The sequence below is a fragment of the Anabrus simplex genome, chromosome 5 (assembly GCF_040414725.1).
Source record: "Anabrus simplex isolate iqAnaSimp1 chromosome 5, ASM4041472v1, whole genome shotgun sequence".
Taxonomy (NCBI): Eukaryota; Metazoa; Arthropoda; class Insecta; order Orthoptera; family Tettigoniidae; genus Anabrus; species Anabrus simplex.
In genome coordinates this window covers 256,576,680-256,595,691 of record NC_090269.1, presented here as the reverse complement: position 1 = coordinate 256,595,691, position 19,012 = coordinate 256,576,680, and the positions used below count along the sequence as shown (strand labels likewise).

Below are 19,012 nucleotides of genomic sequence, written 5' to 3'. Positions count from 1 at the left end.
AATAAAAGAAAGAAAAGTATGAAAATGTTGTCGACAGTGATGCTTTGAGGAATATTTACGTACAATTAGAGTAAAAATGTAACATAGCCTTGGCTGTATAGTCGAGGACTTCTAAGATCGCTGGCCTGGAAATGATCTGGACAGATCTTATAATATAATTCTTATATAAGCGTAACGTCCCTTCTTTCTTGTACACCTTATCCAAATCACTTTTGTGACATTTTAAAACCCACAGATCACACCTACCACAACACATCGGTATTGAAGGTTAACTGTTGCACTATACAATAAAATATGCCTATTATATTTTAAGCCAGTTAAAATATGGTTCAAGCAGTGAAGTACTATAAAAATCTCTTTGTAACTGGAAGAATATATAATGCAAACACAATATTACTTACACATTCTTGTCACGAGAGAAGCGAAAGAAAGACCGCGCATTCTTCTCTACTTCATAGTTACTGCAGCCAAACACAGCACATACCTTCCCCCTCATGTTGAGAGGAGATATCAAGGAATGACACACGTTACTAATTTTTTTTATTTTGTCAACTAACTGAAAACGCATAAATAACACCAAAACTTCATACACAAATACACGTGCTCTTATGACTGAATCAGTAGTTCTCAGGTCTACCCGCTAGATAGAGCTCTAATGGCTGTCCCTTGGTATCTCGCCGAGTGTCGCGTATTGTCTCTGCCGAATTTGTTTAAAGTTAATACTCCTTGTGTTGTTTATGTTATTTTGAAATTACAGCGCCAAATCTGCCAAACACCAAACGCCTGCGGGTATGAGGAGGGCACGCAACTTTTTAATATTATTTTTTAATGAGTGCATACGAGCATCGACCAAAAAGTTCCATTCCAATATAATTGCAAGTTTTCCTAGTATTCGGTACTAATCCATATGTCTAATGATGGATATTAGGGATTTGAAGACTAAGTCCATGGTGAAAGTTGTACAGCCCCTAGCAGATCAGGTTTGTACAAGGGCAGAATGTATTGTTTTAGTTTTGTTAATGCTTCTTGGCCTAAATGAAGTTCTTCTACGGTCATCTAAGATATTTATATTGTATTCGTGGTTTTTAAGTGTGCAACACAAAGAGATTATTATTCGCTCAGTCACCACTGATCTGCATTTATGGCAGTCTCCCAGGTGACAGTCTCTATCAGTTGTTTCTGAAGAAAGAAAGCACAGCTTTAGGCCTGCCTCTTTGAGGAATATTACTGTAGGTAAGTGAAGGCCGTAATGAACTTCCTGATGCTTAAATATCAGCAAATTAAGTTTGATAATGATCTAAACGTACATAATATTGTTACTTGCACAAACATCCAGTGGAATTGGGGGAGAGAGCTATCAAGGGCAAATCTAATCTGTGGTGGAGTTGGAGGAGGAAAATAATTGAAAATTTGAAGCCAGATAGGAAAGATGAATTCCAGATTACTGGTGCATAATTGGTTGCAACCTTGCCATAACGTTCTCAGCTTGGGCCTGTAATTGTTTCATACAAGGTCTGAGACCTTGGAGAGACTTCAGTGTACATTATTTAGTGAAAATCTGAGTTGCTATATTATCCATGACTCTTTTCGAACCAAATGTTATGAGTGAAGTGCATTTTAAATAGTACTTTGAATGGAGATGCCTGTCTTGTGTGATTAACGTCATTACCCTGGAGGCTGGTTGGTTCTTCCAAAAGCCCTAAATGCAGATCAATGGTGATTGATGATTGTCTTAATTGGAAGCTACATTTTACTCTGATGTGTGCCAAGGGACAAATGCACAAGTTCTGCTTCTGTCAAGTAATAGCAATGAGCAGTGAGTGGAGATGTCCGTTATTATTTTGTAGGATTTGATTTTTTGAACTTGAACCAAGCTTAGGCAGTAAGTCGTAGGGGCCTACTCAGTTTACCAGGTCTATGTGTATGAAAGGCTCACACTGTTTCTCTGTTTTTGGAAAATGACAACGTTTCTTACATGCAGTGTGATTATGTCTCCGATACCTACATGTATTTATACGTTAAAAAAAATGCTTAATTTGAAGAAATGTAGGCTAATGCATTATTTCCAAGTATGGATAAGTAAAGAAAAAGTTATTTCACCTACCTTTATTTATTTCCAACTCTTATTCTATTAAATCATTTTTGTAACTCTGTCATAGTGCTGTGGCCTATATAATATCTGATATCCTACAATGTGTGGCTATACACTGCAACTCTTTGATGCCTGCCTCTTGCCTAGAGTCTCTGCATCCCAGTCCCCTGGCTACCTACTTTTATCTGATAGTATTTTGAAGCAAAAAAGTGGCATAGAGGCTATAGCCCAGTAAGGACCCTGGCCTGGTAAGACAACTGCTGCCTAGTCAGATGGCCTGCATATGTTGGAGTGTCACATGAGCTGGCTGATGACTCCCTCAGCTGTAATACTGGGCTTTCTTGATTGTGTCTGCTGCCTTTAATATCAGCCTGCCTGGGGGCCATGATCGTTATGGCATCAAGTCTATATAGTCTAACACCATGGTTTGGTGGTTCGAGTCCCGTTGGTGGAAAATATTTTCACCATCAGAATGTTGGCCAGCAGGGTAGGAGAGATGGTGGCATACAATGTCTAATCTCTAAATTGCATGCCAAAGACCTGGATTCAGTTCATTAATAATAATAATAATAATAATAATAATAATAATAATAATAATAATAATAATAATAATAATAATAATAATAATAAATAACAATAATAATAATGTTATTTGTCTTTATGTCCCACTAACTGCTTTCTTACAGTTTTTGTAGTCGCCGGGGTGCCGGAATTTAGTCCCGCAGGAGTTCTTTTATGTGCCAGTAAATCTACTGACACGAGGCTGACATATTTGAGCACCTTCAAATACTACGACTGAGCCAGGATCGAACCTGCCAAATTGAGGTCAGAAGATCAACGCCTCAGCCGTCTGAGCCATTCAGCTGGGCGATTCAATTCCAAACCTCTCTGTAGTGGTCATGCGGAGTGAGGGCAAATGTGCTATTGATGGTGATCATTGTTGGATCGCAACATTTACCCTTGAGTGTCATGCTGCGAATGTGTCAAGAATGCCAGGGTGATTAATAGGATTTTGCAAGATCCTGTTTAAAGTGCCACGTAATTTACAACTTTGAATATTTAGACTGTAAACTTGCGGGGAAGGTTGAGGATGGTATGTACTTACTACGACAATGATTACAATACCGTTAAGTTTCAAAATATATTTCTGAACATTTTGAAAACAAAAAAATAAAATTTATAAAATACGGTAGCAATAGGCCTACAGTAAAAATAATTCAAAATTAAAACTACAGATAAAATGTGGTAATCTCCCTGCAATGCAGCCATTCAAGTGAATAAACATGGAAAATTTGAGAAGTATCTTTTCAGTAGTTCAGTAGGTAATTACCGTAACGTAACTGCCAATCGACACATGACCAAAAAAGAAATGTGAAATTCAGTTCAATGTGTGTAAATAAATGAAAAAATGGGCCTTGTAGTGATAACATTAGAAACAATGTTCTTTACTCTTTTGAAACAAAATGTAAGATATTGCCATCTGCTGTTTGTAATCATGCCAAATGCAGATAGTAATGCGTGCTGTTCAAACTACGATATATCGTTGCTGGCACTTTACTCACAGGTACCAAACAGTGATATATTGTCTGGCGTTCTAAAAATTACCCCTTGAGTCTTGCGAGTTCAAATGAGGATTTATTTGATATTAGAAGACCGGGTGAGTTGGCTGTGCATTTAGGGGTGCGCAGCTATGACCTTGCATCTGGGAGATAGTGGGTTCGAACTCCACTGTCGGCAGCCCTGACAATGTTTTTCTGTGGTTTCCCATTTTCACACCAGGCAAATGCTGGGGCTGTACCTTAATTAAGGCCACGACTCCTTCCTTCCCACTCCTAGGCCTTTCTTAAGCAATTGTCGCCATAAGACCTATCTTTGTCGGTGCAATGTAAAACAAATTGAAAAAAAAATGAGAGGTTAGTTTTATTTATCATATGACTATTAATAGTGTTATTCAACTTAAGTGCTATCATCATCGTCCCAGATTCAGACGCGCAGGTTGGACACTCGGCACTGAAAGCCACATATTTATAAAAGTGAAACTACCGTATGTATGTTTGTTTGTGTGTTTGTCTGGCATGGATTCCAGAACTGCTGGATTGATTTTATGAAATTAATTTAATTTCAAAACGGCACTAAGATTGTATTGACTTGATGGACAGATTGTCGTTAGGCAACAGTAACTTACGTTATGTCATGATAGTCTGGTAAGAAATGCTCTATATAGGAGGATGGGACCATACAGCCATGTATTATAAAGTACCTTTCTCGCTAGGAAGTTCATGACCGTGCCTGTGATTTGGAAATAGCAATCCAACATGCCGTGATTGAGATGTACTTTCATGATATAGATGTTGATTTCCATAGGGAACCCAAATATATTTGTTCCGAGTGAGTAAATTTATAATACCAATAAAAATGGTCCATTTTTGGACATTATATATTTTCCAGTTAACTCATTCCTGGTTGCCAGCGCTTCACCCCCGTGGGCTAAGTTGGGCTCATCATTTGGTACGTAGCACACCCACCAAGATGCATGGCTAGTGCATACCGTGGAGGCCAGTGCGTAGGCTACTTGGAGCCACTGGCAGTGCCGGGTTCCCTATGGGAATCAACATCTATATCATCTGATGGCTAAGCAAGCATCAGTTTTTTGGTAATGAGACAGAGTCTCTCATAGTGCATATATATATACACACACATACTGTATTTATCTATCTTGTATACAGAGTGGACAGAAGCAGCGTGAACCGGGTATATGAGCATTAGAGGGCTGATCATGCTGATAAATAATTGGAAAAAAATGGATATCTCGCTCCGTTATAATTTTATCAACTACTGAAGTTGGCCAATCAGATCTCTTCGCAGGCAAGTTGATATGGGCTGTATGAGGTGGTGTTGCTAAATCTGCATGTGGCGTATGACCGGCTTGAGAGCACCATAGAAGAAATAAAATTTTCCAGGCGAGGGACTTTAACAAGTACATCCCTGCTAATAGGCTCAGCCCATAGCAAGCACGCTATGGTGGCATTGGCTGAAACCCATGGTATCTTAGTGGTTGATTCTCATTTCTTGGCATGGCTGTCAATCTCGACCAGAAGCACAGGTCATCCCCAGCTTTTCCGATCACCTAGCAGTTACAGCCACCCTAAAATATAAGAAGCCACCAGTAAAAAAAGTGTAAAAGTCTATAACTACAAAACAGCTGACTGGAAACTACTATCATACCTACTCAGAAAACATCTACCCAACCCATTATCTTTAAGAACTGTGGACATAAATTCAGTACGGTCTAGATGGCAAGAAAGTTTCTTTCACTGTGTTGACAAAGTGGTGCCTGACGTAAAAATCGATACGAAGAAAAACTCTCCATGGATCACAAAAGAAATAATCAAAATGATTCGCAAAAGGAATGCTCTTTATAGGAAATGGAAACCGGATACAATGATCTTACGTGGGACGAATATAAATGTGTGAGGAACACAACCAAGCAACTCATCCGTGAAGAATACAAAAAATACGTAAACAATATAGTGGCAACAGCAAAGACATGTGGAAATTCCTGAATAGAAAACATGGCAACTCAGCACCAAATGCATTTTACTCTAACGGAACAACTGTTACCTCCCTCGAGGCTATTGCCACAGCGTTCAGGGAGAAATTTAAAGGGAACTTTAATGAGCCAGGGAAAAGTACAAATATGTACCCGAACACCACTCGGCCATCACTCCTCTCTCTTTGCAACCTTTACTTGACGGAGTACGAGGTAATTAACAGCCTCCGAAAGACTCGACCACTTGCTGCTTCCGGGCCGGACAACATACCTGCAATTACACTGTCCTCCGATGGTTTCGTTGCCACCATACTGTATTGCTTTTTAGGATGACTTCTGCATCCTGAATCAGGATCCGATATTCATTTTTCCCCATCACATCACACTTCTCAAAAATCCTATATTACATTTATTTCATCACAAGCACTAATGCACCTCTTACGTTGTTAGGAAGAGTATTGCTTTAATGTAGATTTCCATATTCTTTTATTAATTAATTTATTATTTTATTAATTCATTTTATTATTTTATTAATTCAATGTCCTCCAGCCATCTCATCCTGTATTATCACACTCAGAGTGTAGAGCTGGCAACTATGTACAACATAGCCGGCAACGCGCAGTTTTGGCTGAGTGGCGCCATTCTCTCGTGCTTCATCCGCGATAGTCTGAGTTGTGTTTCGCTTGCTGGTGAAAAGAGATTTTTGTCTTCATAAGCATTCTATATGTGAGTGACGTACTGTGTAAATATTTTTATTGAACTTACATTTATCAACATACCGCGACGTGGCTGCAAGAACAATCCAGATATATTCTGCTGTGTACGTGGAAGTTTTGTGTCGATGAGACAGCGGTGCAATATAACCGAGTTTGTGAGAAAGGCCTGCTAGCCCACTTTGGCTTGAAACTTTTGGAGACCAAGACAAGCTGTTATGGCAATGGGTGAATGTTAGCAAACTGCGTTGCCATTCAGTATTCCAATGTTGTGGCGAGAACCCCCAGACCACAGTACTCACTGCTACTTCTGTTCTGTGAATGTGTAAATGTGAAGGGATTTAACAGCAGCAACAAAGGTAACATTGTATATCCAAGCAATATTCGATCTGCAATTTTATCCGTTCCTCATGGCCCTGATACACCAGTACCACAGCGTCCAGAACATTTATAGGATTGTCCCTCTTCTGAATCTGACGCAGAAATGGCGGGCACTAACTCTGACTGTGATTTCTCCCCTGAATGTGTTGAAAAAGAACTGAGACTGTTCGAGCAAAGTGCATTAAATGACTTCGTTCGAGACCTGGGCCTTACAAAGGAATCTGCCGAGTTACTCAGGTCTAGACTTCGTGAAAGGAACATGTTGGCATCAGGGACGACGTACTATTTGTACAGACATCACGAACAAGAATTTAAACCCTTTTTTTCTGAAGAGGGAGCTTTGGTTTACTGCAACAACATTTTGGAGGTTATCTTAGAACTAGGAGCACCACAGTTTGACCCTATTGACTGGAGACTTTTCATCGACGCCTCCAAGCATAGTTTGAAGTGCATCCTTCTTCACAATGAAAAAAACTTGCATTCATATCCGTTGCCCATTCAGTTATTATGCGAGAAATATATGGAAATCTCAAAATGCTGTTGTGTAAACTGAAGTACTAGGAACACAAGTGGCAAGTGTGTGGTGATTTCAAAGCACCCCTGCTTTCTGTGTGAGTGGGACAGTGAAGCAAGGTTACATCACTGGACTCAAAAGGAATGGCCACATAGACAATGGATTGTAGGATCAAAAAACATAAAACAAGAAACTCTTGTTCACAAGAGCAAAATACTGTTACCTCCGCTTCATATCAAAGCAGGGCTTATGAAGCAATTTGTTAAGGCCCTAAACAATGAAGGTGAATGCTTTCAGTACCTGTGTCATCGATTCCCAGGCATCAGTAATTCCAAAATCAAGGAGGGTATTTTCAGAGGTCCAGATATCAGAAAACTTCTTTTTGATGCTAATTTTGAAGATGTTATGTGTGCTGCAGAGCGATCGGCATGGACAGAATTCTGGAATGTGGTCAAAAACTTTCTTGGAAACACAAAGGATTCAGACTACAAACAAATGATGGATAGATTGCTTGTTTCTTTCCAAGATTTAGGCTGAAAAATGAGCTTGAAAGTGCACATGTTACATTCACATCTGGACTATTTCCCTGAGAACCTAGGAATGCTGAGCAAAGAGCAAGGAGAAAGATTCCATCAGGATCTACAGGAAATGGAATGCAGATATCAAGGGAAATGGAACAAAAACATGCTGGCAGATTACTGCTGGTTACTAAAGAGAGAAGGTCCAACTGCTCCTCACCATACGAAAAGCAAGGCAAAGACGTTTCTTATACTAAGGTAGGACATTATAAAATTGAAACCGTAGACTTACCATTCTCAGTACGTTATGAGGTTTAATGCGTGGAAAATTTTGGTCCATTTGGCTGTGTTTATCTACAAATTGTTAACACAATACACTAAATATCTTTATATTATGTTCATAACTATACCAGTATGTCCTTGCTGGCGAGATGTAGTGTTTACAGTGTCTTCTGGTATGGGCTAGAATAAATTTGTTACTTTCATTGACCTATCTCAGTCTCATCCTTGGCTTTGACAATATGAAAGTGACTGAGGTATGTGTGATGCTAGTGATACCATTCCTTATGCAGCCAGTCGCTGTTATGAATGGTATGAAAATATCACTCATAGGGTCAGTGGGTGGGTGCATCCCAGTGGGCTTGGCAGACTGATATGGGAGCAACTTCTGGCTCGGTGAGGAAAGCATTGGGAAGCTACCTCCCTCCTCATTTCCCTAGTACGCCTCTTCAGTGATGCCTAGGCCATCTATAACAGCTGTTGGCATAGCTGTGGAGGATCAAACCAGCCTTCGGGCTGAATACCCAACACACATACACAAGTATACCAGTGTAAGATAGGAGTGTTCAGGTGGGTGAAAATAATAAGAAAGGAGCGTTCTTTACATGTGATAATAGTAATCTTGCATGTGCATTTATCAAATTTTCATTTTGAATTAGTACAAAAACCTGATGTGATAGGGGAAAACTGACTTCAGTTCCGGAATTAGCATGCGCAAAATATAAAAGATCACTTTGTAAACATCCTGCAATGTTCGGAAAGTCGCAGGTCATTGTTATTTTAGTGCAAAGTGCTGAAGCATTAGTCCCCTCCTTGTTCGTCTTTTCAATTTATCAATTAACAGTGGCTGTGTACCGAGTGAATGGAAGTGTGCAAACGTAGTACCAATTTTCAAAAGTGGAGGAAGAGATAACATTGATAATTGAATGGCTCACCCGAACAACGTTGTAACTGACAAAATGAAAATTTTACAGGAGATGGGAAAAACATTTCTTGACTGTTTATATTGAAAGAATTCCAAACTAATTGCTGCTAGCTATACTTTATATGTTCATATAAAAGTTGTAAAGTAGTTATTATATTCATACAACAATTACGTTTTGAAAAAATATTGCATTAAATATTTTAAAAATAGAACAACGTTGTAACTGACAAAGATATTTTTTGTTTTTACTTTTAACATTACCAGTTGTTAATGTATTCCTAATACCCTTAGTTACAGTGTCATAATTATCAATAAATATCTTATTATGTTAGGTACTGGTATGTGAGAAACAAAAAAAGATGACAATTACATTTTGTCACTATTAAGAAATTAAAAAATGCTGAAAATTCTGCGATTAAATTAAATTTAATGAGAACAGGTCCTCATAGAATTTTCTAGAATTAACTGGAATGTATCTATACATATCCAATAGGTCCTTCTTTTGCAGCTGTAATAGGCAGAGGTCTTTGAATACACGTTTGAAAAACTGTGGACATTCACTGGAGGTAAATTTCTGTAACCAGTACCTCTCGTCTTCTTCGCAATACTCTGACTAATCCATGGCTGGAGAATATTATGACTTTTCCTTCCACGAATGGTTGTTGGGTCATCATTCATGATCTTGAATGAACCCTTACTGAAATAATTTTCAACTATGCTCATATCTTTAAAATCCTCCTTTTCCATGACACAGACTAAAAATGGGAGCTAGTGTTGGCTATGACTTCCACCCAGTCATTAGGTTCATACAATTTTGCTGATTTTTTCTTCTTTTCCACTAAGACAAAATTCCGGTCACAGGGCAGGAAGCTATGACCAGTGATTATAAATACTGTTCAACAATAGAGAAATATTTCTTCAGTATTAACTTAAATGTTGGAAGAGAGCAATAATCCACCAGTTACTGTTTTGGCCTATACATCTATCTGACCGCATAATGAGATGCCTTGATTCACCTATTTTCAGTGGTTGGAAAGTCTCAATATACTTCAATATTGAAGAAGAAACCTGAACAGAACCCCTTTAGGCTATGCTTTCATGCCAGAAGCACATAAAAGCAGTATTATTGCCAGTATTGTGGATAGAAAGGTTATAGTAGGACTAGTGCCTTTGGTATAATATAGATAAATGATGAAAATTGAGACAGAAATAAAACTTGTTTTAAGTCAACACAAAGCATTATAACATCCTTGTTTTCTTTACTAACAGCAGTATCAGTTGCCGAAGATTTATATACTGCCTCAGATCTGCGATGGTGAAGTTGACTTTCCTCCTCTATTTTTTGCATTTCATCATTTGATTCTGCTAAAATGAGGCGAATAAAAAGACGATCACAGTAAACACAAGCATCGGATCTTGGAAGACCAAATCTCAGCTTAAAGACAGACTTAAAAATATCCCTATAGGTACTTTCTTTACACTCAATTTCTGGGTACTGCTCACAGAAAAGTTTGTACATTTTTCTTAATGTCAAACCAATCAATCAATCAATCAATCAATCAATCAATCAATCAATCAATCAATCAATCAATCAATCAAGTTCCACTAATTCATTGATGTCATCATTACTGGCTAGAATAATTAGAGCGTGATTATGGTAACAGAGCAACAAGAGGACGTATTCCTGCTCCGTTCGCACGATAAACTGCAACGTACAATCAATCAATCAATACTGATCTGCATTTAGGGCAGTCGCCCAGGTGGCAGATTCCCTATCTGTTGCTTTCCTAGCCTTTTCCGAAATGATTTCAAAGAAATTGGAAATTTATTGAACATTTCCCTTGGTAAGTTATTCCAATCCCTAACTCCCCTTCCTATAAATTAATATTTGCCCCAGTTTGTCCTCTTGAATTCCAACTTTATCTTCATATTGTGATCTTTCCTACTTTTATAAACGCCATTCAAACTTATTCGTCTACTAATATCATTCCACGCCATCTCTCCGCTGACAGCTCGGAACATACCACTTAGTCGAGCAGCTCTTCTTCTTTCTCTCAATTCTTCCCAACCCAAACATTGCAACATTTTTGTAACGCTACTCTTTTGTCGGAAATCACCCAGAACAAATCGAGCTGCTTTTCTTTGGATTTCCAGTTCTTGAATCAGGTAATCCTGGTGAGGGTCCCATACACTGGAACCATACTCTAGTTGGGGTCTTACCAGAGACTTATATGCCCTCTCCTTTACATCCTTACTACAACCCCTAAACACCCTCATAACCATGTGCAGAGATCTGTACCCTTTATTTACAATCATATTTATGTGATTACCCCAATGAAGATCTTTCCTTATATTAACACCTAGATACTTACAATGATCCCCAAAAGGAACTTTCACCCCATCAACACAGTAATTAAAACTGAGAGGACTTTTCCTATTTGTGAAACTCACAACCTGACTTTTAACCCCGTTTATCAACATACCATTGCCTGCTGTCCATCTCACAACATTTTCGAGGTCACGTTGCAGTTGCTCACAATCTTGTAACTTATTTATCACTCTATAGAGAATAACATCATCCGCTAAAAGCCTTACCTCCGATTCCACTCCTTTACTCATATCATTTATATATATAAGAAAACATAAAGGCCCGATAATACTGCCTTGAGGAATTCCCCTCTTAATTATTACAGGGTCAGATAAAGCTTCACCTACTCTAATTCTCTGAGATCTGTTTTCTAGAAATATAGCAACCCATTCAGTCACTCTTTTGTCTAGTCCAATTGCACTCATTTTTGCCAGTAGTCTCCCATGATCCACCCCATCAAATGCTTTAGACAGGTCAATCACGATACAGTCCATTTGACCTCCAGAATCCAAGATATCTGCCATATCTTGCTGGAATCCTACAAGTTGAGCTTCAGTGGAATAACCTTTCCTAAAACCGAAATGCCTTCTATCGAACCAGTTATTAATTTCACAAACATGTCTAATATAATCAGAAAGAATGCCTTCCCAAAGCTTACATACAATGCATGTCAAACTTACTGGCCTGTAATTTTCAGCTTTATGTCTATCACCCTTTCCTTTATACACAGGGGCTACTATAGCAACTCTCCATTCATCTGGTATAGCTCCTCCGACCAAACAATAATCAAATAAGTACTTCAGATATGGTACTATATTCCAACCCATTGTCTTTAAGTATATCCCCAGAAATCTGATCAATTCCAGCCGCTTTTCTAGTTTTCAACTTTTGTATCTTATTGTAAATGTCATTGTTATCATATGTAAATGTTATTATTTCTCTGGCCTTAGTCTCCTCCTCTGTCTGGACATTGTCCTTGTAACCAACAATCTTTACATACTGCTGACTGAATACTTCTGCCTTTTGATGATCCTCACATACACACTCCCCTTGTTCATTAATTATTCCTGGAATGTCCTTCTTGGAACCTGTTTCTGCCTTAAAATACATATACATACCCTTCCATTTTTCACTAAAATTTGTATGACTGCCAATTATGCTTGCCATCATGTTATCCTTAGCTGCCTTCTTTGCTATATTCAATTTTCTAGTAAGTTCCTTCAATTTCTCCTTACTTCCACAGCCATTTCTAACTCTATTTCTTTCCAGTTTGCACCTCCTTCTTAGTCTCTTTATTATCTATTATAATAAGGTGGGTCTTTACCATTCCTTACCACCCTTAATGGTACAAACCTGTTTTCGCATTCCTCAACAATTTCTTTAAACCCATCCCAGAGTCTGTTTACATTTTTATTTACCGTTTTCCACCGATCATAGTTACTTTTTAGAAACTGCCTCATGCCTGCTTTATCAGCCATATGGTACTGCCTAACAGTCCTACTTTTAAGACCTTCCTTTCTATCACATTTATTTTTAACTACCACAAAAACAGCTTCATGATCACTAATACCATCTATTACTTCAGTTTCCCTATAGAGCTCATCTGGTTTTATCAGCACGACATCCAGGATATTTTTCCCTCTGGTTGGTTCCATCACTTTCTGAATCAGCTGTCCTTCCCATATTAACTTATTTGCCATTTGTTGGTCATGCTTCCTGTCGTTCGCATTTCCTTCCGAATTGACATATGGCAAATTCAGATCTCCCGCTACAATCACATTTCTATCCATGTCGTTTCCCACATAGCTGACTATCCTATCAAATAATTCCGAATCTGCGTCAGTGCTACCCTTTCCCGATCTGTACACTCCAAATTAAGAATTAAGGAAAACCTTTTACTTTCATGTCTTGAGTAATGATTCTCTTGTTTTGGAAAAGAATCTGTGTGCTGTCTTATTAACGATTTAGTAACATTGCTTTCTCTTGGAGATATATGGACATCCAGTATCCCGAAGATATTTGCGAATATTATCTTTCCACGAGCTCGATGATATCTTCCTTCTTTTCCCTTTATATGACTTTTTTTTTTTTTTATCAGCTCATGTAATGTAAGTGACACATCTAACTGACCCGCCACTTTGCATGCAGTTACTACGTTGTTCTTCACAACGCTATTTTCAAATTCAAACAGTGCTACCTGTTTAATGATTTAAAGCCTAATATTTTTCAAATATGTCCACCATGGCAAGTACAACGTTGTTCCATATATATCTCATTTTCACTAAATTTGTTGGTTACAACGTTGTTCGGGTGAGCCATTCAATTATAGGCCGGTGGCAATAATGTAACTCATTTGTAAAAGTATGGAACGATTAGTAGCAAGGAACGTGTTTGAATTCTTACGGAAAGTGTTACTTGGATCAACCAGATGTGATTCAGGTAGACTGCTTGTCACTTTATTGGAGCAAAGCCTGTGACCAAGTGCCACATGAACGACTTCTGTTACAGCTACAACAGCTCGGTATATGAGGCAGATTATTGATGTGGGTGAGGTCCTTCCTTGAAGGTCGAACACAGTGTGTGGTATACGGAGGGGCCCGGTCACAACCTATTAAAGTGACATCAGGAGTAGTTCAAGGTTCTGTGATCGGTCCCCTGCTATACGTCGTGTTTGTGCTCAATCTTCCCGGATGTGTAACCACACACAGTCGGCACAATATGCAGATGACACTGTGTCTTGTATAAAAGAACATAGTTGAAAACTACAATCAGACCTACAAAATTTATCTGTATGGTGTTCCGCGAATGGGTTAAACATAAATGTAAATATATTACGATAAGTAGATCAAGAAACTGCATAGAGAACACATATGAACTAAATAAGAATGTAATACTGCAGCGTGCAAATATCAAACTTTTAGGATTTATTATTTCTAAGGGTTTGAAACGGAAGCTGCAGACGGAGGAGGCAAGGCGAAAAGTGATAAAAGTCATGGGATTTCTTAGCAGGAACCTAAAAGGCTTCAAATCAGGGGCCTTACGAACAGCCTACCTCAGTATGGTAAGACCCATACTAACCTATGGTTTTCCTGCCTGGAGTCCCACCACAGTCACAAATCTAAACAAACTTCCTTTCGCTCTGCCCGCAGAGGCATTAATCTTGTCCCTCCATTTGCCCGCACCACCTCCTACCAATCTGGTTACTATGGCCGCTCCTCACGTCTCTGGAATAAGCTACCACCTAAAATAAAAAAAACACGTAAAAAGATGTAAATCTGTGTGTGTACATGGACGGGAGTGAAAGGGAGAGAAAATGGTGTCGAGTGCATGAATTACTGTACGAGTGTAATTATGTGAATAATGTAATTATTGTATATATTAGGTTACTAGGTCTGTGAAGAAACTAATGTAGGCCTATATGGGGCTTGCCCTTTTTCGCTAGACTATCCATATAATCTGTATGATTTGTAGTAAATAAATAAATAAATTTATTAAATAATAATAATAATAATAATAACGTCAGCAGCTGATAAAATGACAATGGCACGAGATATTAACGTAATTTTTCAAATTACTTATCGGTATGACCAATGTTGTAATGCTCATATACCCGGTTTATGTTGTTTCCAACCATATATATAAAAGTGGATGTTGGAAATTTTGAGATTAATAGACTCAGAAACTACTGGACCGATTTTGCTGAAAATTTCACAATTTGTTGTTATTATTTGGAAGTGGTTTGAACAATATCTGAAGGGCAGGTTGGCATACGGGGTGATAAGGGGTGAAAAAGAAAGTGGGAAACCGCAAGTCAAGTCTGATCACCGGGTTGCCTGCTGAACAGTATGTGTTTCTTAAAAGGTATCTTCTATATATATAAATGTAAAGTCCAAGTTCAGTCCCCATGGCATAGGGGGTGAGAAGGCATGAAAAAAGAAAATGTAGGAAATGACAGAGATTACAGGTGAGTATGTGTACCAGGTGTGAACGTAAGTTTTTGCCAGTTTTTATGGTAAAGAAAACATGTAATTTTCAAGGGACTTTCATTTTTTGTTTATTCAAAATATTGGCCTACTGCTTCTACACACTTCGCCGATCTCTCAAGTAATTTATGAATACCATGCCAGAAAAACTGCTTTGCCGTCCGCCTTTATCTAGTCTTCCCTTCATGCTTTATTTTCTTACTGTCCTATAGCGCTGCTTTGCACTCTAGTCACATGCCCTATCCTAGCATTCACCTACATAATTTCAATTATGCTTGTAATTAAATACTCTTATCTCCTAGTCAGTTCAGAGATTATTTTGGATAATTGCCATTACTATTACACTGTTGTTGTACGGTTCTACACTTCTATTGTTCTATTGACTTGCACTAAGTCACACGCACAACTTTCTGCGTTGAGTTCTGGGTCAGAATAAAAAGAGTGTCCCTTGGTTCCTCACCCTTTTATCACATACGTGAGGTAACGTCTCACCAGGGGTCCTATCACTGATAGAACCGTGCCAATTCTTTGTGTTGATTTGGCTTTGGTTCCCACGGTATGTTATATATGACTAAATTCCAATATTGGACATAACAGATCTAATCAAATCAAGGCATTAGATAAATCCAGTCAATATTTTCTGTCGTACCAGTTTTCCGTCATGTGATTCTTAGGCGCAATTATCTGTTAATTTCACAAGCATTCCACTACTGTTTCTTCCCGTTCTTTATACTTGTAGTTGGCACTTAGGTTACATGGTTAGCAGAGTTGGAGGCTAATCTGTGAATCCTGCTCGTGGTTCTCCCTTCGCTAGTCTGCTCTTCCCTGTCGTGGGTGGCCTAGGTCTGGCACGCTTTCGTTAGTTCACATCCTTGCACTAGTTTTAATATATGCATGAGGTATTCAATAAATGACAATACCATGTAGATGTGGTACAGTAAATTATGTATGTATGTATGTATGTATGTATGTATGTATGTATGTATGTATGTACGTATGTATGTATGTATGTATGTATGTATGTATGTGTATGTATGTATGAATGTATGTATCTAACAGCATAGCTCTCAATCAAACTTGATACACATAATGACTTACTATCTGGAAAAAAAGAAAATAAATACTATGTAGGTGAGAATTTCCTACCACCGTTAGAGGTGAGAAATGGGAGGGGATGACAAGTAAAAATAATGAAAAATGACCGATATTAAACGTCAAATCCATTGTTAGTGTCACTGAGATGAATTGTGATGCTGTAGGTACCGTTTGAGCCCACGTTTAGCCTCCATTGAGATGGGGTGAAAAGTAAATAGTCTAAAATGACTGAGATAAGTGTTGAATCCACAGTTTTTGGTGTCACAAGGCTGATTAGTAACAGTCTTAATGAGAGTTGGAATTGCGTACACCATATCTATAGTATTACGGGTAAATACATAGATAACTTTTCAATTTTTTTTTTTTTTTTTTGAAAGGATCAAATATTTCCCAGTCAGTTCGGGCTTCCACAAGGACAAAGTTTTACTTGGAAATGAAATAATACATTCATATTGGTAACATATAAAAAACTCTAAAATGACATAATAGATTGTAAAATATCAGTCAACATCTCAATAAAGAATTTTTTAAAAGTTCACTTTACACATAATTAACAGGCAATACAAATCTTAAAAGTAAACATTAAAAAACTATCCGGGCAACGTCGGGTACTACAGCTAGTGATAAATAAAAATAATGATTCATATCGGACAGGTCTTAATTTGAACTTACAAGGCTGAGCGAACCCTATTCTAGTCCCCAGTCTTGAATTAACTGTTTGGAGTCCAATTATATTTCCACTTGCATTCCCTGCAGGTCCTGTTTAAATTAAATTATTATAGGAAGAAATGCACAGATATTTATTTTATGAAATTAATGCTTTGAATTCGTTGATCGTTCTACATTACTCTTAGCAATAGTTTTTTTAAATCTTGTTGTTCTTTGGGAATTAGTTGTTGGGACAGAGTCCTGGGTTCCTTGGACAGATTCCACAGAAAAATGATGTTTCTCTTCTACTAGCCTTCACTTTACTCTCTGAAAATATGGTACCATCCTAATTCTTTTCTTGTTCTCTTGTGCATCATTGATGTCTAGCTTCCCGCTGAGAAGAAAAATCAACATCAGAATGACTACTGTCACATAACTGCTCGTAAATATCATCCGGCCGCACTGAGTAAATCAGACAATAGAGCACTGGTCTTCTGAGCCTGACTTGGGATGTTTGATCCTGGCTCGGTCCAGTGGGATTTACAGGTGCTTAAATATGTCAGCTGTGTGTTGGTAGATTTATTGGCACTTAAAAGAACTCTTATGGTGAAAAACTACAGTACCTCAGCATCTTCAAAAACCATAATAGTAGATAGATAATTTATTTATCCTGGCAAGGTTAGGGGCTGTTGTCCCTGTCTTACCAGTTAGAAAATCAATAATATTATTATGAATGTTGTCGGTGTGCGTGCCACGGCTAGTAGATGCCATGTTGCTGCAGAATGTAAATATTAGCCTATTACATAGATGATGCACTTTCTGAGATAACACTTTGAAATTAAACAAATGAATTGTAGAAGTAGGCACTGTACAAAAGAATAGTTATGCTATAAACAACATGAAGCAAGTCCACCATTACCAGGTCCAACATTTAGACCTGAACTGCAAATAAGTAATGTCAGACTGAGTCTGACACGGGAGCCAAAAGGGTTAAAATCCATGGATAAGCCAGGGATCAAGTGCATATGTTACGGTTAAGAGCCATATATACTGCCTCAACACCTTGGGCAAACATACCTCTTCATGTTGGTGAGTAGTGTGTCTTGCCATCATTGTTTTGGCCTTCCAAGAGGGTGGTTGCTCTTGATGGTGAAGTTGTGTAGGCATCATAAGTGATGTTACTGGTTGCTCTCAGGACGTTCTCGTACCATTCTTTGGCACCCCTCCTGCATTTCCTCCTGATTGGTAATAACTCCCCTCCTCTGCCAGATTGTGTCGTTGGTTATATGATCAGGGATAGAAATTCCTAAAGAGCAGTTTAGCATGCCCATCTCCATGGTGTGTAGAGGATGCTTGCCACATTTGGTGACTGGTCAACCATCAGCCCTGTACAATGCCACTAAATGGACCATCTTTGATTTAAGTTGAACTGGCATCCATCTCTCACACGGCACTCCCATGACTCCTTTCCATCTAAGCCATGTTCCACTCACTTTTGCATGCACTTCGCAATCAATACAACCATCTGGGAGCTTCCCAGGGATCAGCGTTGTCACCAATATTCTTCGTACTTGTTGCAGATACCATCTCGCGTGACCTGCATAAGAGGTTTGCTTGGACATTGTTTTATGCCTGTAACATACTACTCTGTGGATCATTGTTAGAGTATCGGCCTCCAGATGCCAAGATAGCGAGTTCAAACCCGGCAGAGGTAGTCTGATTTTTGGAGGACAGGAAAAAGTCCATTCGACACTCTATGCCTTACGATGTCGGCATGTAAAAGATCTCTGGTGACACATTTGGTGTTTACCCGACAAAATTCATTACATCTCAGCCATAGACACCCAAGAGTGTTTTGGTTTACTCAGTCTGCCATCTAGTGGGCCTAGAGGAAAACAAAACATTAAAATTGACGAGCAGACAGCCAGATGGCGTCAAATTAAAAT

General features: G+C 38.5%; 1 protein-coding gene across 1 annotated transcript in view; it reads left to right on the top strand.

Annotated features, from left to right (window-relative positions):
- The first annotated feature begins 764 nt into the window (after nt 1-764).
- LOC136874813 (serendipity locus protein alpha) overlaps nt 765-19,012 on the top strand; it is a 176,022-nt gene continuing 157,774 nt past the window's right edge. The window contains exon 1 of the mRNA XM_067148489.2: nt 765-980. Within this exon, the coding sequence (XP_067004590.2) occupies nt 915-980 (66 nt within the window). The 5' untranslated portion in view covers nt 765-914. The remainder of the gene's footprint in view (nt 981-19,012) is intronic.